General features: G+C 51.5%; 10 protein-coding genes across 11 annotated transcripts; 3 read left to right on the forward strand and 7 right to left on the reverse strand.

Annotated features, from left to right (window-relative positions):
* Window positions 1-16: 16 nt before the first annotated feature.
* On the reverse strand, window positions 17-1,560 carry PV05_03042. Of its 2 annotated transcripts, XM_013463661.1 has the most exons (4): window positions 1,319-1,560; window positions 744-934; window positions 595-689; window positions 17-544 (listed from the first exon to the last, which is right to left on the reverse strand). In XM_013463661.1, the coding sequence occupies exons 1-4, from the start codon at window positions 1,347-1,349 to the stop codon at window positions 517-519; spliced, it is 345 nt and encodes a 114-aa protein (XP_013319115.1). In that variant the 5' UTR covers window positions 1,350-1,560; the 3' UTR covers window positions 17-516. The 2 variants fall into 2 exon arrangements, with proteins under 2 accessions (XP_013319115.1, XP_013319116.1); XM_013463662.1 differs by having other exon boundaries at window positions 744-1,560.
* A 196-nt stretch (window positions 1,561-1,756) lies between these two features.
* PV05_03043 (uncharacterized protein) lies at window positions 1,757-3,443 on the reverse strand. The gene has a single exon (XM_013463663.1). It carries the CDS (start codon window positions 3,435-3,437, stop codon window positions 2,199-2,201), a length of 1,239 nt encoding a protein of 412 aa, XP_013319117.1. The 5' UTR covers window positions 3,438-3,443; the 3' UTR covers window positions 1,757-2,198.
* Window positions 3,444-4,128: 685 nt separating this feature from the next.
* PV05_03044 (uncharacterized protein) lies at window positions 4,129-5,719 on the forward strand. Its single transcript, XM_013463664.1, has one exon. The coding sequence runs from the start codon at window positions 4,748-4,750 to the stop codon at window positions 5,576-5,578; it is 831 nt and encodes a 276-aa protein (XP_013319118.1). The 5' UTR covers window positions 4,129-4,747; the 3' UTR covers window positions 5,579-5,719.
* Window positions 5,600-7,459, reverse strand: PV05_03045 (mannose-6-phosphate isomerase, class I). Its single transcript, XM_013463665.1, has 4 exons — window positions 7,274-7,459; window positions 7,202-7,222; window positions 7,057-7,148; window positions 5,600-7,009 (listed from the first exon to the last, which is right to left on the reverse strand). Exons 1-4 carry the CDS (start codon window positions 7,302-7,304, stop codon window positions 5,825-5,827), a joined length of 1,329 nt encoding a protein of 442 aa, XP_013319119.1. The 5' UTR covers window positions 7,305-7,459; the 3' UTR covers window positions 5,600-5,824.
* Window positions 7,460-7,643: 184 nt separating this feature from the next.
* Window positions 7,644-9,210, forward strand: PV05_03046 (uncharacterized protein). The gene is made up of 3 exons (XM_013463666.1): window positions 7,644-8,119; window positions 8,305-8,797; window positions 8,844-9,210. The coding sequence occupies exons 1-3, from the start codon at window positions 7,936-7,938 to the stop codon at window positions 9,121-9,123; spliced, it is 957 nt and encodes a 318-aa protein (XP_013319120.1). The 5' UTR covers window positions 7,644-7,935; the 3' UTR covers window positions 9,124-9,210.
* Window positions 9,211-9,220: 10 nt separating this feature from the next.
* PV05_03047 (uncharacterized protein) lies at window positions 9,221-9,667 on the reverse strand (the record flags this gene model as incomplete). The annotated part of the gene is made up of 2 exons (XM_013463667.1): window positions 9,221-9,343; window positions 9,392-9,667. 2 exons carry the CDS (start codon window positions 9,665-9,667, stop codon window positions 9,221-9,223), a joined length of 399 nt encoding a protein of 132 aa, XP_013319121.1.
* A 220-nt stretch (window positions 9,668-9,887) lies between these two features.
* On the forward strand, window positions 9,888-12,137 carry PV05_03048 (GTP cyclohydrolase II). Its single transcript, XM_013463668.1, has one exon. The coding sequence runs from the start codon at window positions 10,026-10,028 to the stop codon at window positions 11,304-11,306; it is 1,281 nt and encodes a 426-aa protein (XP_013319122.1). The 5' UTR covers window positions 9,888-10,025; the 3' UTR covers window positions 11,307-12,137.
* Window positions 11,979-13,416, reverse strand: PV05_03049 (uncharacterized protein). Its single transcript, XM_013463669.1, has 2 exons — window positions 12,964-13,416; window positions 11,979-12,749 (listed from the first exon to the last, which is right to left on the reverse strand). The coding sequence occupies exons 1-2, from the start codon at window positions 13,330-13,332 to the stop codon at window positions 12,234-12,236; spliced, it is 885 nt and encodes a 294-aa protein (XP_013319123.1). The 5' UTR covers window positions 13,333-13,416; the 3' UTR covers window positions 11,979-12,233.
* Window positions 13,417-13,924: 508 nt separating this feature from the next.
* On the reverse strand, window positions 13,925-15,857 carry PV05_03050 (uncharacterized protein). Its single transcript, XM_013463670.1, has one exon. The coding sequence runs from the start codon at window positions 15,680-15,682 to the stop codon at window positions 14,402-14,404; it is 1,281 nt and encodes a 426-aa protein (XP_013319124.1). The 5' UTR covers window positions 15,683-15,857; the 3' UTR covers window positions 13,925-14,401.
* A 619-nt stretch (window positions 15,858-16,476) lies between these two features.
* Window positions 16,477-20,348, reverse strand: PV05_03051 (uncharacterized protein). Its single transcript, XM_013463671.1, has 3 exons — window positions 19,312-20,348; window positions 18,512-19,261; window positions 16,477-18,465 (listed from the first exon to the last, which is right to left on the reverse strand). Exons 1-3 carry the CDS (start codon window positions 19,471-19,473, stop codon window positions 17,002-17,004), a joined length of 2,376 nt encoding a protein of 791 aa, XP_013319125.1. The 5' UTR covers window positions 19,474-20,348; the 3' UTR covers window positions 16,477-17,001.
* Between the last annotated feature and the right edge of the window lie 67 nt (window positions 20,349-20,415).

Below are 20,415 nucleotides of genomic sequence, written 5' to 3' on the forward strand. Positions count from 1 at the left end.
CGGGTTAGAACAGGGATTCCTGATGCAAGGGCGGCCGGAAGGTCGCGTCTCTAGATTCTCTAAACGCAGTCATTGGAGGTACCGGCAGACCAGAGGGCCATCTCTCGCTTATCAGCCTTTTTGTCCGAGAGTGTTCCAAACGGGACTGGCAGTTGGGGATGAAGATGGTACCTGCGCAAGTGAAATGACGGAAGTATGCTTTGAGCAGAGAGGTAGTTGCTTGATAGTGTGTCCTTCGCAGCTATTCTGCCTTGTCGCATGCGAGAACGCAGGTACGCCTAGAAGGAAACAAGGGAGGTTATGTACAGTAGAGCTTCTTCTACCCGGCTTCTCCGGGGTTCCTCATCGAAGTCTCGGTATGCAAGTGCAAATTCCGAATCCAATGATCTGATTAGGTAAATGTGCGCCTTCGCCGTCTTTGATGATACAGCAGCCGACCTTTCCGCCGCAAAAACAAAGAGATTGAGCCACAACCGGGTTCGCCTGGTGATTGGCAGAGGACAGGGAGGATTGCGTTTATTTCTTGGTCTCCTCGCGCAACCAGCTAGTAGAAAGTTAGCAAAGGATGCCGTTGAACAATGCGGATGGACTAACGTGATCAGATCATTTCGGTCCTTGCCCTTCTTGAGACCACCGAAGGCCATCTTGGTGCCCGGAATGTATTTCTTTGGGTTTTCCAGGTATTCATACTGCGGCGAGTCAATATTTCCACTTAGGGAGACAACAGAACGGGACAAACTTACCAAAGTGTTCTCGTTCCATTCGATGCCCTTTTGCTTGTTGGCATCTGTGTAGGAGAAACCTTCGACTGAGCCAGTGTGGCGACCGAAAAGACCGTGTAGGTTAGGACCGATCTTGTTGCCTTCTGACTCGACAACGGTGTGGCATTGAGCGCATCTCGTTTTGAAGAGGTTGGCACCCTTCTTAGCGTCACCTGGGGGGTATTGTAAGCCCTTGTCCTGACCATCTCGCTCTGTAGTGTCCTTCGCAGCAGCTTCTCGTCTCGGCGGCACCCAGGTTGCATCTGCAAGCTCTTGCGGAGCGAATGCGGACTCCCAGATAGGCATGTTATCAATACGGCAAGCTGGCTTGGCTTGATGTTCGCGTGCTCATGCTTTGAGGAAGGTGTTTATGTGGCCAGGCAAAGGTCCGGCAGAAGGAGGTCGACCGGTAGTCGGACGAGGTGCGCCATGCCAGGTTGGACCCCGAAGGCATTGTTAACGATGAGCCTAGTGAAGCCGCAGTGATTGAGGTTTCAACCGAGGGTAGTGAAGCTGCTGCGAAGCTAGGATGGCACAGTGAATTGAGAAGCACTTACCGTCCTTGAATCCGTCGTCTCCCTTGGCCATTTTGTGTGATTAAAAGGTCTGTGTCAAGAAGACTAGCAATAACAATGGATACGAAAGGTGTTTGGAGTATGATAAAGCTCCGATGTAGGTGCAATGGTAGATGGCAAGAGAAGAACCGAAAGCAAAAAAGTCGAGAAAGGACAGGAAAATTGTATGTATGACGGAGTCGACGGCGCATGGATCGAATGCCGGTTGTTTGAGTGCTTTTGCCTGCGACTTGTGGCGCCCATGACACCGAAAAGTGGCTCATTTAATCCTGTTAATCCACGCATCCCGTCCAATTACCGCCCCTGCATTGTCATTCTGAGGCTCTTCGGGCATTCTCGGGCTCTGGATTAATCTGGCACTTCTGGGATGATGGGCCTTTTCAAACTCACCTGCCATACGGTGGATGCTCAGCGCAGAGGTTCAATATCCGCTTTACCGAGATGGTTTTGTTATGGTCTTTTGTCTTCTGTGCCTACTGTATAAGTGTTCACTGTTCTTCGGTCAGCCACTGATGCTATCTACCAAGAGATGCTTAGCTCGGGCTTCTCCTCAGCAATCAAGCAATCCCCGGATCACTATGACGTTGGCTGGACTCTCCGGAAGAACGGGAGCGACGCAGATAGTCGGGTATGATGACCACGCACACGCACCAACTTGCAGTATCTATCGTCACTCAGCTAGCAGAAGCTCAGGCTCATGTCAACATCATGTAACATCATGCATGCCTTTCCCAGGCGGAGAAGCCGGCTCGCCTGGTGCCTCAGACCACCGGATCTTTCCAAAGGTTCTTGCTTGTCGTCTAGCCCTGTTTGGCCGAACCTTTTCCTTTCACATTCACGCGAGTACGAGTACACTCGCTAGTTACTGTGTGAAGCTCGCCCAGAACTCGTCGATCAACTCGTGCCTTTCCACAGCAAGATCAAAATCTCCGTAAGGCTGGCCCTCGGCATATGCTTCATATAATCGACCGATATTCTGGCCTTGTGTCGGCATCTTTGTCCATTCTTCACCACCCTCGTCGACCTCGATATCCTCGATTTCCCCTTTCTCGGAGTTGGAAAACCGGATACTGACAGCCTTGGCCATTTGTGGTCCGGCGCTGGCAAATTCGACCGCCAATTCTCCCTTCGTTCCATATATTTTCCATGTCGACCCTGGACACCCGATGAACCTGTCTCCAGCTCTGAGATGAAAGCTGAACACTGCCGGAGGGTTTCTGTCAAACCGCCCTTGCAGAAGGATCTGATCCGGTGTGTTCTTCTCGTAGAGTTCCTCCGACAGCGACCCATCGGATTCCATTACATGCATTCTTGGCCTCAAGTTCACTGCCATCGGCGTGTAGCTGCCCGGCTTCAGTTCCCCTACAGCATAAAAGATGGAGTCGAGGACATGACCTCCATATATTGTCAGCAGGTTGCCACCGATTTTCCGGTTCATGAAGTAGTAGTATCGGTCACTTGCTGCATTATTCTGCCAGACGTGGATGGCTCCGTGATAGTTGACGCTGTGGATTTCGCCCAAGGCTCCCGAGTCGATCAATTCCTTGACTTTCCTTACGCTTGGTGACATTCGACCTTGGAGGCCAATGATCGTTTTGAGGTTCTTTTGTTTTGCCAAAGCGGCCATCTCCTTTGCCTGCTCGGTGGTTGCAGCCAGTGGCCATTCCACAAAGACGTTGCGTCCTGCTTTCAGGGCTGGCATTGCGACAGCATAGTGAGTGTCGGCTCGAGTGGAGACGACATACAGGTCAACATCAGGATCACCGGCCAGCGCTTCATAGCTGTCATAAGCCTTGGTCGTCGCAGGCAGATTATGTGCTTTGATGGCGGCTTTTGTTGATTCCAAGGATGAGTTGCATAATGCTACAATCTCATAATTTGGCGATGAGGCGAGTCGAGGCAGATGAGCAAGTGTTGCCCAGGCACCTGGCTTGCTGGACAGCCCAACAATTCCTACTCGTATTGGGGTCATATCTGTGAGGCGGTGAAGTGCGATGCAGATAGATGTACGGCTCGACGGCTGCTTTTGCACCTGAATGGTACCTCGATGAGATATCCCTCTGCGGCTTCTTACTGCAGAAACGGGTCGAGCCAGCGGCATCAAACGCTTGATACGAAGTGATGATGATATATGGCGGCCCAAGTAGTAGTTGCCTTGCCCGTTGTCTCACTGTTGGCATTACAAATCAGGAATCCCCAACCGGTTCGGTTTGACAAACCGTGACATCTTCCGCCATCTTTAGTTCCTTCAAACATCGACACTTCTATCCGCTCCAATCGTCTATCCGACGTCTGACCTTTACGGCCATCTTCCTCATAAGATTCAGACTTTACCGAAATGCTGGGCTGAAGAGCTCAAACATATGGCGAAAGGAGAGGACAGCCACCTTCGGACGCCTTATGCAGTGCATGCCGGTTATGATTGCTTACATCCGGTCCCAATCAGGTTCTAAATGGCGTTTGTCTTATTGATTTCACGCTGAATCCATTAACCCTTACAGATCTGTCCTGTACATGACTGACTGACCGGAGCTTACATGCTGAGCCTCTCGTCGTGTGGCTTTGATATAAGAGCTGATCTCCTTCCTCGCGACGTTCAGATCCGGAAAGCTGAAAGGTTCTTCACAATGCTGACCTTCCACTACCGAACATCTCTCGTCGCCGCAATTTTGCTGTCGTTTGTCGCATGGGCTGTCATTCTCGGTAAAATGGCGCCGACATCGATCACATTATGCATATCTCCCCTGTCCCCCTCATCACTTCTGGTGGGGTCATCTCAAGATTGTCGGTATGGCTCGAAGAGAACTGCCTCGAGGCTTCCATCCTCAGCAGCTGATGTGCTACATCGGACACAAATACGACATGCCGAGTGTATTCTATCTTGATCTCTGGCCCATCAGCACTCCTTTCATGATGGTCCATGATCCGGGCGTAGCACACCAGATGACCCAAGCAAAAGTCTTACCTAAACACCCTATCAACGGCAGAGTACTAGGACCACTCACAGGACCTCGCTCAATCATAACAGCAGAAGGAGGAGAGTGGAAATTCATACGGACAATCATCAACCCTGCCTTTTCCACTCAATATCTGTATACCATTCCTTCCTGTTGTACTCAAACATGTCGGTGTCTTCAAGGACCGCATCTGTCACTACGCCTCCACTGGGCGAAGTCTTTCCCATTCAAGAGACTGCAACTGGCTTGACAATCGATATCATCGGCGAAGTCGTGATGGGCATCAACTTCGACTCCCAGCACAAGCCAACAGAACTGACAACGCGATTTCAGAAGACAGTCCTTGGCACTGCTTCCAGCATGGATGGTATTACCTTGCACCTCAACCGCATCACCAGATGGTGGCATTGCAGACAGCAAGACCGCGTAATCGAGAAAATGGTTCGTGAAAGGTATGCTGAAACGAGGTCCACAAAACCACCCTGTCAAAGCAGCGATCGACTTGTTCTTGCAAGCATACCTCGATGAAAAATTCGGCGCCACAAACACCGCCTCATCAGAGCTCGTCCCTGATTTCATGTCGTTAGCAGTCGACAACGTCAAGTCGCTCCTTCTAGGTGGTCATGACACGACGGCCAGCGCGATAGCGTATATAATTGCCTTGCTCAGCGAGCCAGAAAACAAAGACGCATTCGAACGTGTTCGAATGAAACATGACAGCGTCTTTGGCCCCAATCCACAAGAGGCGGCGGAGAAGCTCATGACCGATCATCCCAAACTCCGCAACACCCTCCCCCTGACAACTGCCGCGATCAAAGAAGCAATGCGCTTGTTCCCACCGGCATTGTCAAGTCGGACGACCACGCCCGGCCATCCTCTTCGGTTTGTGACTTTCAACGGCCGGACCCTCCCAATCGCCGGTCAGCAGATCTTAATCTCGCACTACGATATGGGACAGCGAGAAGATCTGTGGCCGGAGCCTCCGAAGTTCAATCTCGATCGATACTCGCCTGGCGTTCCACAGGTTAAGCATGCGTGGCGGTCATTTGAGAAAGGGCCGAGAGGATGTGCCGGGTTGGAATTGGCCAAGATGGAGATGAGGATCGTGCATGTCCTGCTGGCCAGGGAGCTTGACGTCGAACTTGCCTTCCCGGATGACGCCCCGAGGGCACCGTCTGGGCATGGTGTCGCCGGAGGGAGGGGTTATCAGATCATTGAGTTTGCGGCGAAGCCGGTTGGACATATGCCTATGCCGGTGAGGCGGAGGGAGAAGGCGAACATATAATTCTGGAGATTTCAGGAAAAGGTCTCAATCCTTTGCATTAGGGAGGTATCTTGTCGTAGCGTTTCCGCGTATGCGGCGTGCCCCGATTGATTTAATATCATTTCCTATGGTCGTTGCAATCTATGCTACGACATTCTCGTGATATCCGTTTTCCTTTCTACCTTTTTCATCACCCATACGAACATTCTGCCCCGTGATCTGCCTGTACTCACATCATAGTCTCCCCATTTGATGGGCCTGGTGTAGTCAATGCCCATTCTGCTTGGGACTGTCGTCGATCTCGCAAAACGCGCGGAACGTGACCATGTCCTCGCTGTCACTCTCAAGCACAACCTCCGCGGTCGCACCCACAAAATAGACCCATCCCTCCTTGATCTCCTCGGTCTTCGGCCCCACACTGATATTCCCTGATCCGCTAGTGCAGATGATGATACTGGGGCCGGCGATACCCTCGAACGTGGCTTTCGCTCCGTCTTTCTTCAGTACGGTCCGGACGACACTGAATTCCTCGATGGGCGGATCGTACAGCAGACTGTCACTGCCGGAAGAGTACGCGGTCTGGTTGAGCGTGACGTAGGGATAATCCACGGGCTTGAGTAGTTGCTGCTCGGGAGGGTCGTGGTCGTACGTGAGAATGTCGGTCAGCGTGTTGACGTCCTGGAACTTGGGCGTGAAGCCTGCGCGGATGACGTTGTCGCTGGACGCCATGCACTCAATGATGTCGCCGGCAATGTATGCGTGGATGTCGTCGGCCTTGAGATACATGGCCTGGCCCGGGCTGAGCTTGACGTAGTTGAGGAAGAAAAGCACGAAGAGGCCGATGTCCTGTGGGAATTGGGAATTGCAGCGGGTCACGAGTTCGCAGAGTTCGTCGGACGTGTTGACGCTGGGGCCTGGAGTGATGTTGCCGGACTCGGCAAGCGAGAGGAGGTCATTGGATTTTTCCGCGACAAGAGACCGGTCGGACTTCATGAGCGTGCTGAAGGCGGTTTTCAAGGCTTGTTTGGACTCGTCTACGGATGCCGAGGAGGATGAGGAGACTTTCTCAAGAGATGAAGCAGCTTCATCGCCAACGAGGGAGCGTAAGGGTGGGATGGTGGACAGGAAGTGTGCGATCTCCTTGAGCGGGCGGAAGCCGCAGAGGCCTTCGAATGGGGTGATGGCGAGGGTCATTTCGGGCTTGTGGTTGTCGTCTGGGTAGTTCTTGGGGTCTTTTGCGTGGAGCTGCTCGGCGAGCTTCTTGTTTGGGTGGGCCTGGATGGAGAGTGCTTTGTTGATGGAGAGCACCTTGAAGAGGAAGGGGAGTTTGTTGTGGTATTTGGAAGAGATGTCGCTGCCCATGAGGGCTTGGTTATCTGCCACGAGGTCGACCAACGACCGGCCTGTGGTGAGATCCTTGGACGGCAGCGATGGGTGGGTACCCATCCATAGCTAGAGATGTGAGTTGATGTTATAGAGTACAGGATGATAGACCGTACCTCTGCGTATGGCTTGTCTTCTTGAATCGAGAAGGTATCGGATGGAGTTGCCGCTGCGTAGCGGGCGGCGGCAGAGTCTTTTCCTTTCTTACCTTGGAAAATTGTCAGTTGAAGGCCAGTATCGATGGCATTGTCTTCTCCTCACCCCAGTCGTAGCTGTTGCAGCCTGCTTGTCATTAGCCGGCATTCCAGGTTGATCGTGACACTTCACACTTACCGCATTGGAGACGAATCAATGGAACCTGCATGGTGACGGGTAGGCAATTGTGCTTGGGGACTGAACAATTAAGGGCAACGATGGCTTGTTCTGGGAGGGCACGCTGAAGATGTCAGGTCAAAGATGTCTTGACTTTAAGCGAACAGCTCCTTTAGCGGTGAAGGAGATCTTTGTGGCTTGAAGTCATTCTCCTTTTTTGACAGATAGGACAACGTGGGCGGTCAATTGGCCAGACCAGCCGATACTGAATACTGGTAGAAAGAGTCCACCGTAGATGCATCTCAGAGTCAAAAGTTCTGCCGTAGAAGCCATCTAAGCGTGCTGAACCAATCACACACTGTGTCCAGCCTTCTTTCCAAGCCGACCTTACGGGGGAAAGGCCCGACTAGCTTTCTGGTAGGTTGTCTTGTCCATAGGCATCTATTATACCTTGGGATATGAATAGAGTACACTTTGAAATTTGGTCTGTTCCAGTTGCGTCCTACTGATTGCTCGAATGGGGACATAAAGGAAGCGTCTCATCGAAGAGTGCCCGCACCAAAACGCCCGATCCGCTGACATATTCTGGACTCCCTCTCATATTTACTCGACACATACTGTGTGGTTTGGAGTTGCATTCACCAACGATCAACATCCAGCAGACAGCCTATACGACGCACAATATGAGTGGTCGACCGCGAGGTGGCCGGGGTGTCAGTGGTCGAGATGGCAAAGAAACGGACCTTGAAAACGACCTGCTAAGCCGAGCAATCGAAAGCCTAAGAAAAGCACAGAGCTACAACGACCAGTCCAAACAGATAGGACTGGAGATTATTACACTGGAGGAAGATATCAAGGCAAACGGTCGTATGTGAGACCCTCGCCGCTTTCAAGTCCACGTTCATACAAGCTCTTTGGAGCAGCCCTTGCCACCTGCAAGAAGATGCCGTTATCTCTTTGCGATACTTGTTACTGCATTATGGAATTCTGTCGGCTTCTTTTTGCTTGTTTTCTGGAGTGTTCTGTCAAGCTGTTGAGTAACATTGGTCTAGATTCTACCCCTGACAACCACCGGAGACTCGATGCTCTCTATCGGGAAAATCTCAAATGCGCCGAGAACGAAAAGAAGGTCCATGACGATGAGGACATTATTAACAATCTTGCCATTCTTGCGACCATGAAGTCCACAGATGACCTTGCTCCTAGAAATGGCCAAGGCAAGTCTCGCAAAAATCAAAGGCCTATCGTCGAGTCAGACATTGTGGTTGAGTCGCCCGGACCCAGCCCTGGAGATGGTCGGCTGGAAATGATGAAGCGCGTCAAGGGTGCCACACAACGCAGTTCCAGCACAGCTAGCCAAAACCGAGCCACCTCTAGCACCAAGGATGACGGTGTGGAGCCGCACAAAGGTCTTCAAGCAGAGAAAGCTGGCCAGCTTGTTGCTGGCACAGAGGTGTTTTACAAATACCCCAGAGATCTACAAGAACAAGAAGAGGGAGTTGGTATTCATGGTATCATTAAGAAGGTATGGCTGGAGAAGAAGCCGTAAGTAAAGTCGCTAATGGTGCTTCGTCCAACTGATCGTGTCCAGCATCCAGTACGACGTCAGAGATCCTGAGGACGACCCTTCAGGAAAGCAGACCGTGCGAAAGACGACGGCGAGGGATCTTGTCCCAATCCCTCAGACAAACGCAACAAGTTTTCAGTTCCCCACTGGCGCAAACGTGTATGCAAAGTATCCCGACACCGATACGTTCTATCGAGCCAAGGTGAAAAGCTTCCAAAAGACCATGTATAGTTTGAAGTTCGACGAGGATGATAAGGAGATGCTCGTTGACGTGCGATTTGTGCTGGATCCGAGAATGAGATGATGCTGGGAGTGATGATACATGTCTGGTAGTCAACGCCTTGACCAGCCTTCCTTGAACACGATTATGAGTACAGAAATTACCTCGAAGACCTTCGCTTTCATTGCTCGAGCTGGCCTTTGCTAGCCAGATATGCAGCGCCCGAATCCGCCCAAATTTCGTACACCTTGACCTTGTTGTCCGGATCGAATTCCAAGACATACGTAAAGACTTCATCCCACCCCTGTCCGGTACTTGTCCATGTGAACCTTGCTTGTCCGCGACATGATACTTTGGAGACCTCGGCGTCAACGACGAAGTTGCCGAAATGCATATTCTCGTACTTCAAGTTCGACGACAACAATTGAAAATACTCTCGAATGCCATCTTGTCCCCGGAACTCGCGGCCTAAGAACGGGGCGAGCTGTGGCAAGCCATGTTCAACAGCGAGAACGTCTTTTGCCGAGGAGAAATGGCTGAATATTTCCTCGGGAGGTTTCTGTTCTGCAAACGTGTTGCAGAAGGCTTCAGCGGCCGACAACAGATCCTGGCGGCTTGTGGAGGGCATTGAGGGCACGTCGGCGATATATTGAGATAGAGGATGATGGAGGCACTTGGGTGTGGCTTACTCAATACCAGTAGCGAAATGACCAAGCAAAGGTACCTAATAATCACCTAATTTATTAATTGAGAATCAAAGTGCGGAGTGACGACGGAGGCTCCGATTTCGCCGGAAGCCGTCAATCAAAGATACTCATATTATTCCCTCCACTTCCATCGCCGTCGTCCCCTCTTTCTCAGTATCAACAACCTGAAGTTATATTGCTTGTATATTGCTTGTTTGTTGTGGTGCGCTCCTCTGTACATATATTCATCATGCGATCGTCTTAAGTTGTCGTCTACTACAACGGTCATTATCGCCAACCATGGCCCATTCCGCCGAAGAACTCCCCTCTCATGCCTCTCCTATGATCTCTCCAGTTGCACGTCCTTCAGCAGGCTATCTGAGCAACTGGAACGACCTCCAGGAAGATGGTCCTCCCACACCAGGTCTTCCCAACAATCTGATATCGCCCGCTTTCACTCCGCCCGCGACTCCAGGTGCTGGCACACCCTCCCGCCACCTCCATGCAGAACCGAAATCTATTCCAGTCGATACCTCTCTCGATGAGCCTTCCACCAAACAGCCTCGGCTCGTCCAAAAGTTACCAAATGTAGAATGTCTCGTACGCGCAAGAATACCGACCACATCCGGAGCGGAAATGTTTCTACACCTATATCAGAATGATTCAGACAACAAGGAACACTTGGCGATCGTCTTTGGGAATAGCATTCGAAGTCGGAGTCTAGACGCAGAACGCCCAGGAGAGACAGAGATGGATCGCATGATACGAGGCGCATACGTTGGAAGACTACGACCAGGTCGGACAAGTTCAAGGATTGACCCAGAGTCGAGTAGGAGGCCACTCAACAAGCGCGCAAGAAGTGGTTCTGCGCTTAAGAATGTCACAACAGTCCCTGAAGATGGTGTTTTAGATACTGAGCCAGAGACTCGGGTTCAGGTACCTGCGGCTACGCAGGATGAGCAGAATTCCGAAAAGCCCCAGGACCACGAAACTGGACTCGAACCGCTGCTCGAAAGTGTACAATTGACAGTGTCCGGGAAGGCTCCTCTTGTGCGAATACACTCTGAATGCTACACCGGCGAAACAGCCTGGTCCGCTCGATGCGACTGCGGAGAACAACTTGATGAGGCAGCCCGGTTAATGTCCCTACCGAACTCTCCCGGCGGTGTGATCGTCTACTTGCGCCAGGAAGGCCGAGGTATTGGCTTGGCTTCAAAACTCAAAGCGTACAATCTACAAGATCTGGGTAATGACACCGTGGAAGCAAACCTCCTCCTTCGACATCCCGCCGACGCAAGAACGTATGGTTTGGCCACGGCCATCCTGCAAGATCTTGGACTGGGCACGGATAGCGATGGCCAAAAGGCGCCTGAAGAGAGAGGCATAAGGCTCCTCACGAACAACCCCGACAAGGTCAGAGCCGTCGAAGGCCCGAATAAAGAAGTTCGTGTTCGTGAAAGAGTTGCCATGATTCCTGTCGCATGGCGGACGTCGGGAGCCAAGGGAGTTAGAGGTGCTGAAATCGAGAAGTATCTCGAGACCAAGATTGGTCGCATGGGACATATGATTCGAGAGGAGTAGACATTGACTTCTTGACATCTACTCCTCATCAATCTATTGTTCCGTCCCAGTGGAGCACAGCGCCTCTTGATCTTGACAAGACGAAGTCCCGCTTTGCTACATATTTCCCAGCACTGCAAGGCTTCAGGGTGAGGGGAAATTAGGGACCATTCACGATGAGACGTTGCGCATCTTCATGGGAAAGTTCGACCGAAGCATAAAACGGCCATAAGGGTCAAGCCTGTTGTTCTTGGATCGACAAGGTGCAAGATCTCGTCCAAGTACATGGAGTTCCACTGCTGTGATCAACACTAGCTACCTCCCAGAAGACGCCAAATGCAAGCACACCCCAGAATACTTCATGGAGCCTGCCGACCATCCAGTATTACCTCCGACTAAGTCTTCTTTGGTTTCAGCGTCCGATCTCCGACGATTTGACGCGTCGCTGGGACGGAACCAGCTCAAGAGTCAACTCATTCAGACGTATGCTCCAAAAACGACGAAACTGTCGAGAAATATTGGCGAGTTGTGCGTTTCCAGACTGTCTCATTCCACCCAGTGGTCTCGAATATACGATATAGTGGGGAGCTGCACTGTGTCTCTCTGGTCTGATATTTGAGAGGCATGTCTGTCGAAGGGGTGGAAGACGTCAAGCAGCATGGAAGAACAAGTCCGGCATCCTAATATTAACCTAGGGCTACGAAGCGGATGGGCCGCGATTTGGTGGATATACACATTATCTGACATATATTGATATCAAGATGTAGATGCTCACAGCCCGAAAAGAGACTAAAATAGGCGAGCTTGAGCTGAGAGCATATCGTGCCGATGACAATATACATACTTCCTCTGCCCATTGCTCTGTCGCCATATTCGACCAGGTCCTGAATCATGGCAGTTCTTCCGTAGATCCTGCGATGGCAACCCAACGGCTCTGCGTATCCCCTTTCACCAAATCCCCAGCCACAGTTTCCGTTTCTTCGGCGGCTCTCTTTGCACTTGTTCGATTTCTTCCCCTTCTTCGCCCTTCTCCCTCCTCTCCTTCAACCGCCTCGCAAACTCATTAACATCGTCGCCCACCTGCCCGCCCATCGCCACCACATCCCGTCCCGTCAAAACCTCCTCTCTCCCTCCTCTCTCGCGCTCCGCATTCGTCAGCCCGTCGTCCCAAGGTACCAAACCCCGAACATCGATCCCTTGCTCCTCCGCGGCATTGAGATCTTCCATGCCATGTGCTCGCCTGTACAGTCTCCTCTTCTGCGCATCGAGAATCTTTTGCTGACGGCTCTCGTTCGCTTGTGCGGTCGTATAGTCGATATGTAATTTGATCACGGAGAGGGATTCGCGGACGTAGCTGATGGGATGGAAGGGGAGTGACGAGACGGGCGGGAGAAGGTGCGCGTAAGGAGAGGTCTTGAGGAACGTTTGCGTCAAGGTGATCACCGCGAGGAGCGTTAAGGTGCCCTGCAACGAATCACAGTCAGTCCGAATACATTAGAAAGAAGACAGCGGGAGGAAGCACGACGCGACCGTCGTTGTGGGACAAATGTTCAGTGCGGGTTGCACCGTAGCCTCCACGACCGGTAGACTCCAGCCAGCGCCATCCATAACCCTTTACCCCCAGAGAGTCTGCAGCGCAACAAGCGCCCCATGTCATCTGCATGCTGTACGTACGTACCATTGTAATCCAGATATGAATCCACCGATCTGTCAGGAACCAATGCATAAAACTCCCCTTCTGAGGAAACATGTGCGGATATGTCCTCGTCTTTTGCGACTCTTTCTCCTCGGCCGTCGTGCCCTGGTTATACGCTGCTGGGGCTCTTCTTCGACTCGTCAGCCGTGCAGGATGTGACGGCGGGCGGAATTTATCTGGTTGTTCCAGCACTATCGGCTTATTGGGATTTTGTGACGTCGACGTCGAAGAGGCTGCGCGGATGAGCGTTCTAGACGACCGTGACAGAGGCGCGAAAGCGACTTGTCTGCTGCGGAGAGCATTGCGCAAACACGAGTGGCATATCGACAATGTCTTGCCGCGAGTAGCCATAGCCGAGGACGATGGGATTTCGGAGGAAGCGCAGGCTGTGCAGGGCTGTTTCGTATGTACAGGATGCGCATCGGAAGCTCAATGCTTCTATCTGTAAAAGTGACTTGCAGGGATCTGCCGAGCGAGGTCTTGGCCTGTCGGCGACTGCTGAAGAGGAGGTCCTTCAACAGAGTGGTCACGTGCATGACTCATCCCGACCGTACCACGGCGGACCATCAACTATCACCAAAAAAAATACTGCCGCCGTCTTGCCTGATACGGCTTACCGCTTTTATTTTGATCAACACCACGGTCAGCCACGATGGACATCCTAGTACGGAGTATATACTATGTAACTTCTTTTCCTAATCACGTGAGGTCTCGATTTCTCCCTTGTATTGTATCTTCCGTTCTCCCCTCGACTTCGCCCATCCGCTGGGGCAATCGTGTCACGCTCTCGACGTCGCTATTAGCTACCACTTCCCAGCATTATCTGGCTCATAAAGCAAACCGGTCGTCGCGAGGAAAATCTGCAGTCCGAGATGTCATATTTATTCACCTACAGTCTACGGAGTACATCTATGTCTAAATTGGCCGCAAACTGCCTCTTGGTCAGACCTCTAACCGAAGCCATGTCTGCATGGACGCAATTGATTCTGAGATGAGAGTCTCGTCCGCTCCCGAAGATTCTAATATCATACGTAGGTAGCTGGGAGGAGATAAGTAGACTGTCAGAGACACCTTGGGCTCGCTTGCACAAGCCGTACCTTAGTGGACACTGTCTTTTCATACGTCTTAGGTTTAATTGTTGTTTGTTGCGACTTTCATATAACTCCACCAACTCCGACTTTCCAGAAGGTGTGATTGAGAGGCGATATGATACCAGAGCGATCCATCCATGCGCCGTGCATGCCGATATTCCTGTACAAAAATGTTGCGCCGTTTCAAGGCATCAAACGTCTGACCTGCTTGACGACACCCCTCCAGGATCGTTGTCCAGCTGTGCTCCGATCCTCGAACTCCCTCGCCCTTGAAGCGCCCTGGGTGACCCTCTTACGAACGGCAGCAAGGCACATCCCGTGCAGAAGTTTCACCGTGCCACCTTTGCTTCCTCAGCCTCATCAACCTCCAAATCAAATGTGGGATGATGATCCTCTTGCTGCCGATCTGGAAACATCTTCGATATCTTCGTCCACGAAATGAAACGGACGGTCCATGAAAGAAGACACAGGATTGCCCGAAGCAGCCAGATGCCGCAAGTCGTCTGCGGCACGAAAAGGTATGGGGCGCGACCGCCAAGTGGTATCTTCTGAGCATTTTCCACATACGAGCGCAGTCTCTTCTCGTACATCTCAAATGCCACCGGACTTCGATTTCTCGACATTTCCTGAGCCAGTACCCAAGCGCCGATGATCGCCAACTGATTTCCTTCACCAGTGAACGGAGACGGCGCCCAAGCCGCATCACCAACGAGCGCGACACGGTGCTGAGACCACTTCTGCAGTTTGACCTGCACAAGCTCGTCCGAATAAAAATTGTCGGATTTCATCATCTGCTCAACGACCCGTGGTGTCTCCCAGCCCAAGCCACTGTACACTTCAGCGAAGGCTTCCTTTTGCTTCTGTCTGTCACCAGCAGCGTTTGCTCGTCCTAGCGCGGGTACGTCATCATGAACGTAAATGAGGTATACCGATGTCGTCTCAGATTCCTTCCCGACTGGACGCAACCATACGACTCGCCGGTCTGTGAAATGGCATAGTCGGGAATTGGGCCAATCCTGCTTTTCTTTCGGGATCGAGAAGTATGCAGTGAACGCGCCGACAGGCTTGAAACAATCGAGCTGCTCAGGCGAGCCCATGACAAGTTGCCTCGTACGGGATTTGACTCCATCGGCGCCTATCACGAAGTCGAATTCCTCGGTCTTGGTGGTTTTGCTGTTTCTGTTTTCTAGCTCGACGATGACTTTGCCTTGTGTTTGTCTTAGACTCTGAATGGTGGTCTCAAATTGATAGGTGACGTTGGCGAATGCGTCGGCAGCTTTGCAGAGAACTTCCGTCAGGTCACCTCGCATAAGCTCGAGGGCACCCGTAGGACTAATACCACCGACCTCGAAAATGCCGTATGAACGAGATTGCTGGTCGACAAGGTCGAATCCCATTTCGCCCGTTCTCTTTTCATTGAGCTTGTCCATGATGCCCATCAGCTTGACCACTTTCAATGCTGGTTCTTCGATTTCGATTCCTTGTCCGGCTTTCTGTTCGGCCTTCGATCGTTCGACGACCACCACTTGAAAATCATGTCTGGCAAGCCAAAAAGCTAGTATCGAACCTGATACGCCTGCTCCGCATATGAGCACTCTTTCGAATGGCATGGTGCGTGTTGATGGTTCTCCGCTGCAGGATTTCGAGCAACAACTCGACCTTGGACTTGGGGGAGACTGTGTTTTGTACCTTAAGCCTTAAAGGGGTTCGGATGGCACCCTTATGCGCACATCTAGAAAACAGGCTGGAGCCATACCTGACGTACCAAATCAGAGCCAACGAGGGACAGTGAATGTTATGGAGTACATAGGAAAGAATACGAGTACGTTTGCTCGTTTCCCCGGGATGCGCGCTACCCGGCGTTGCAATCTGCCAGCCCTTCACAGCCACGGCCTATGGACGAGCGTATGATGGCGTTATCGATCTTAGACGTCACCATATGTGGCACCGCATGTTATCTCGGCACCGAGTCAAGGTCCAACCCGATTTCGGTTCAGCCCAACGTCAGCCCGCATGTACTATTAGACCGACCACAGGAAGGTGATCGAGCCTGATTGTAGGCAGCAACACAACACCCACTCTTGGACGAGCATAACCTAGCTGTAAATCCTAGCTGGCCGAATTATGTTGTCCGAGATAGAATAAAATAGGCACCCGAGTATCATTTTCTAACACCTACGGAAGAGTACAATAGTCAAGGTGAGAAGGGGAAGGGAAGGATTTGGGGTTACGGGAACCGGCAGAGCTTCGCCGAGTACATCTGTCAGTTCACCCTTCGTAGAGCGCATCTAGCGCAAAATTGTAGCAAGCTGGGATATCTTCCCGTAGGCAGAATGGTAATGCATACTCCGTACCAAGCACTATCATATATATTACGATACGACAAGGTCAAGAAGTAAGAAGGTTCCGTTGGTTCATGCATCAATTGTCTCTTTCCTGAGTCATTTACCCAGACCTAACGAGCATTCCCTATGTCACCAGGAGTCCTTTCCATACATATGATAACATATGATATACCTAGCTGTACAACTTTGTTTTCTGAGGAGGAATAACAAATGAAAGATCCTTGTCGCTGTTCAAGCTGACAATGCCAATTATCACCACTGGCAAAACCCAAAATGCAGTCCATACAAAAACCTGTTCTTCCGGTAACTCTCGGATCGTGCCCAAAGACCCCAAAATCGAATGCAATAACCAGACATGGTGGATTTCCCATCCATTGGACAGTAAGAAATGAAGAAACAAAAAGTAAGTGGCAACTCCGCTTGCCAGGAAAAGCCGTCACAGGCTACCAACGCCAAAGACTCAAAAACACCTACTTCGCAGGTGGCACACACTTGGTCTTTTCGTACAGGATATCAAGGAACACAATATTGTGTTTTCAGAATGGGAACTTTTGGGGTCGAAACGAGTGTGATGTGTTCGGCGTCTATCGATAGATGGAAGATCCAGCTGCAAAAATACTGGTGGCAGCAGTTGCTGCCCATTCGTTTTCTTCATAAGGCGGCGTAGGCCAAAGCGCAGGTACATGCTCCTGTTCATTGCGTTTCTTGGTGATATTCAAAGGCTGAGCAGGGGCCGAACTGAACTGTACACCATTCCTTTTGGCAGATGGTGACGGCGTCAGATAAGCACCTTGCAGTGCTGGGTTGCTGGGTAGTTGTGGTAACGATTGTCGGTTGTAATCTTTTTGTGTAAGAGCAGCTCGTTGGGACTGCTCCTTGCTAAGGGTGCTTTGGTCGAGGCGTCTGACTACTCGACTAGCGGATCTCAGCGCTTCATCCAACAGCTCGTCAGCTTCTTCGGGTGTCTCGTATTGGTTGACTTGGATAGGAGGACGCCGAGTCCGTGTTGTGTTAGTCGTTGAGCTCTGAGCGAGATTCTCACTTGACCGACGTCCTTCAGATCGAGGAATGGAATGTGTCCTTTTCAGTGAACCTTGGTTGCTCTTCGCTCCTGTAGGATTTCTCATCGCTGCTTCTGATTCTTCAGGATCAAGACTGTATCTCACGTTCTGTAGTATTTTGTCGAGGTCTGAAAAGTCGTGGTTGGTCTCAGGAATGACGCTGTCGACCATGAGCGATGACCTGTTCGACCAAGGGACGTTGGCGGCATTCGCTTCGACATCGTCACCACTAGGTGATGCCAATCCGTGTCTACCAGAGAATCGTCGTGCCCTTTTGCGCAGATGTGAGAAGAAACTCTCCTTCTGCCCACCGGGAGGAGATACAAGGCCACTGTTCGCGTTCAAGGCACGCTCAGCCTCTTGGCGATGGATGTCGCCATAGTGGTTACCGTGCGAGTTGATCGACAGTTGCCGGCCAACCTTCTTGGACTTCTCTTCCGTGGGCTTGGAGTTTGGCTTCGACTCTGTTTGAGATGTGAATGCCGAACTGGCTTGCGCCGTGACAGCGTTTGGTAACGGTGAGATGGGCCGGATTGAAGGTAGTATCGGCATTGGTGCGGCCCCAATTGGGTTGGTGCCATGGGTCCACGTTGCACGTTTGTTAGCTTGGGGTCGAAGTCTGCTGGCTAGACTCTCCGTTTCTTGATGTTGCACAGCCTTGGAATCAGGGTTATGTTGTGGAACAGCAGGCGCACTCTCTCGTGCAATTAGTGATCTCCGGAACCAAGATGGCTTGGATGTGATTGTTGGAGTCTCGGCTGTATCCTTGGACCTAAAGCTCAGATCCGAATGTTTGCGTCCGAGTAATCTTGATGACGACTTGGGCCTGAGAGGGTCAACAGCATCTGTAAAGAATTCATGCTCCATGGCTTGTTTTGATGTCGGACGGCTTTTAGGATCCCACATCAGGCACCATGTCACAAAATTGCTGAACGCCAATGGCCACTGAGGAGGTTGCAAGATGGTTTCCATTGCATGAGGAGCCATCTGTCATGGTTAGCACAATGGTTCGTTCGGTGGCCGCTTGGCTTACCTTGGGAAACGAGAAGCCTAATTTTTGAGCCAACTTGGTTCCCTCTCTCCATTCACCACCTCCCACACGGGTGCCTGACTTGGTGTACCAATTGCCAGGGCTTCCCATGATCTCACACACCCGCCAAACTTGGTCGACTTCGTTTCCTCCAGGAAAGAGGGGTTTCAGCGTGGCCACTTCGACAGCCATAGCGCCAATGGCCCAGATGTCCACAGGTGCGGAATACTCGCCAGCGCGAAGAAGGACTTCTGGGGCTCTGTACCATCTCGTAGAAACGTAGGTAGTATATGGCAGCCTGGAGTGGGTCTCTCGTGCCAGCCCAAAATCGGCGATTTTGATGGAATATGCCGGAGGTGTAGACGGAGGTGTGACCAGGGAGGAGTATCTGCTGAATGCGGAATGAGAGTCATGAGGCGCTGATGTAGAGACGAGGATATTTTCGGGTTTGATATCGCGGTGGAAGAAGTTGTGAACATGGATATGATCGAGACCAGAAAGAATCTGGAACAGTATGCTCTTGACACTTCTTGCATCCAAACATTTGTGATCCCGGGCTTTCATCAGCTGGTAGAGGTTTCCGTCCATGTATTCCATACAGATATGGAGTTTCTTGCTGAACGGATCCAAGAAGATATCGAGGGCAGGGACAAGGTGAGCGTGTGTTGGCAGATTTCGGAGGAATATGACTTCTCGGAGTTCCATGCAGGGAGAGAAAGAGTCGAACGTCTTCTTCATCGTCTTGATAGCGACCTACAGACAAGTTTAGTAGGACTCCCAGGCGGGCGACACTCTTCACTTACCATTGTGTTACGCCGAGCAACACTGGCGCCATTTGCTCTCACTCGTGCAAGATGTACACTGCCAAAACTGCCATCTCCAATCTCCTTGATCACTTCGAACCGGTCCTCTAAAGCGACCATGGTGTAGGAGGCAGGTCTTTGGTTATAGTCGGTGACTGCCATGGTGCCACTGGGGTATTCTTCTCCCAAACCTTGCTGTCGTTGAGTTCGGTATCTAGGGGGTATATAGGCGGATCCTTCTTGTTGGGGCTGCCCAGCGCCCTATTAGAGGGTCGTGTGAAACCTCAGCACGTCATTTCCTTGTTCATCTGTATCAGTTGCTTTGTATGTCTCAGCAAGGCTGCGTGAAGGAAGGCAACGTTGGTGTCTGTTTGCTGTTTTCGGGTGTTTGTCAAGGTCGACTGGTCTGTAGCGGACGCGCGAGGTAGCGAACAGGAAGGGTAAATGACGATCCAGGTCGAGCTTCAGCAAAATGATGCAGGATGCAGGACCCGGTTCGAAAACGCTCGAGGGCAACTAGGGGAGCTAGCTCGGGATGGCTGCTCTTCGGAAGCAGACCCGCAAGGGGTGGTGCTAGGAAAGTGGATAGACGAATTCTCCCTTTTCTTGATTGACACGGAGAGATCTAGGTTAAGGCTGCGGCGTCCGAGGACAGTCGTGTAGGGGGTTAAAGTGACAGACGTTCTCGGTTGTGTTGACGATGTGCTCGGACAATTTGCTGGGAAATGGGAGGCGCGTTCCTGCTTGTATCGGATTGGCAAGGGGTTGAATGGCAGATGTGTGAGAGCGTAGCGGAAGTGGAAGGCCCGGCGTGCCACAAAGGGCTTAATCACACACCGTGCTGGAATTGCGCTGACGAAGCCCTCCAGGCTGCTGGTGTTGATGTTTCCGGCTAAGAGAGATAAAAATGAGAGGCAAGAGAAAGAGACACACAGATGCCTGATGTGCGAAATGAGCGAGAAAGGGTCAAGAAGTCAAAGCCAGCGAAACAAAAGGTGATGTTGGCTGTCAGCAAGCAACAAGCAGCAGCACCTTGCGTTGCCTGAGGTCGACGCGAGGTCCAAGAGTACAACGAGGGAACGCCAACTGGACAGGGCAGAGGCC

This window comes from Exophiala xenobiotica (assembly GCF_000835505.1).
Source record: "Exophiala xenobiotica strain CBS 118157 unplaced genomic scaffold supercont1.2, whole genome shotgun sequence".
In the NCBI taxonomy this organism is placed as follows: Eukaryota; Fungi; Ascomycota; class Eurotiomycetes; order Chaetothyriales; family Herpotrichiellaceae; genus Exophiala; species Exophiala xenobiotica.

Bases quoted from the DNA above. Each gene is read 5' to 3' on its own strand.
- PV05_03042 (XM_013463662.1), bottom strand. From the start codon at position 1,067: ATGCCTATCTGGGAGTCCGCATTCGCTCCGCAAGAGCTTGCAGATGCA. The intron at 690-743 runs GTAAGTTTGTCC...GACTCGCCGCAG, and splicing joins AATGGAACGAGAACACTTTG to TATGAATACCTGGAAAACCC. The intron at 545-594 runs GTTAGTCCATCC...ACTTTCTACTAG, and splicing joins GACCGAAATGATCTGATCAC to CTGGTTGCGCGAGGAGACCA.
- PV05_03043 (XM_013463663.1), bottom strand. From the start codon at position 3,437: ATGCCGCTGGCTCGACCCGTTTCTGCAGTAAGAAGCCGCAGAGGGATA.
- PV05_03044 (XM_013463664.1), top strand. From the start codon at position 4,748: ATGCTGAAACGAGGTCCACAAAACCACCCTGTCAAAGCAGCGATCGAC.
- PV05_03045 (XM_013463665.1), bottom strand. From the start codon at position 7,304: ATGCAGGTTCCATTGATTCGTCTCCAATGCG. The intron at 7,223-7,273 runs GTAAGTGTGAAG...AATGACAAGCAG, and splicing joins ATTGATTCGTCTCCAATGCG to GCTGCAACAGCTACGACTGG. The intron at 7,010-7,056 runs GTACGGTCTATC...TCACATCTCTAG, and splicing joins AAGACAAGCCATACGCAGAG to CTATGGATGGGTACCCACCC.
- PV05_03046 (XM_013463666.1), top strand. From the start codon at position 7,936: ATGAGTGGTCGACCGCGAGGTGGCCGGGGTGTCAGTGGTCGAGATGGC. The intron at 8,120-8,304 runs GTATGTGAGACC...ACATTGGTCTAG, and splicing joins AGATATCAAGGCAAACGGTC to ATTCTACCCCTGACAACCAC. The intron at 8,798-8,843 runs GTAAGTAAAGTC...GATCGTGTCCAG, and splicing joins GTATGGCTGGAGAAGAAGCC to CATCCAGTACGACGTCAGAG.
- PV05_03048 (XM_013463668.1), top strand. From the start codon at position 10,026: ATGGCCCATTCCGCCGAAGAACTCCCCTCTCATGCCTCTCCTATGATC.
- PV05_03049 (XM_013463669.1), bottom strand. From the start codon at position 13,332: ATGGCTACTCGCGGCAAGACATTGTCGATATGCCACTCGTGTTTGCGC. The intron at 12,750-12,963 runs GTACGTACGTAC...GATTCGTTGCAG, and splicing joins TTCATATCTGGATTACAATG to GGCACCTTAACGCTCCTCGC.
- PV05_03050 (XM_013463670.1), bottom strand. From the start codon at position 15,682: ATGCCATTCGAAAGAGTGCTCATATGCGGAGCAGGCGTATCAGGTTCG.
- PV05_03051 (XM_013463671.1), bottom strand. From the start codon at position 19,473: ATGGCAGTCACCGACTATAACCAAAGACCTGCCTCCTACACCATGGTC. The intron at 19,262-19,311 runs GTAAGTGAAGAG...ACTTGTCTGTAG, and splicing joins TTGCTCGGCGTAACACAATG to GTCGCTATCAAGACGATGAA. The intron at 18,466-18,511 runs GTAAGCCAAGCG...TAACCATGACAG, and splicing joins TAGGCTTCTCGTTTCCCAAG to ATGGCTCCTCATGCAATGGA.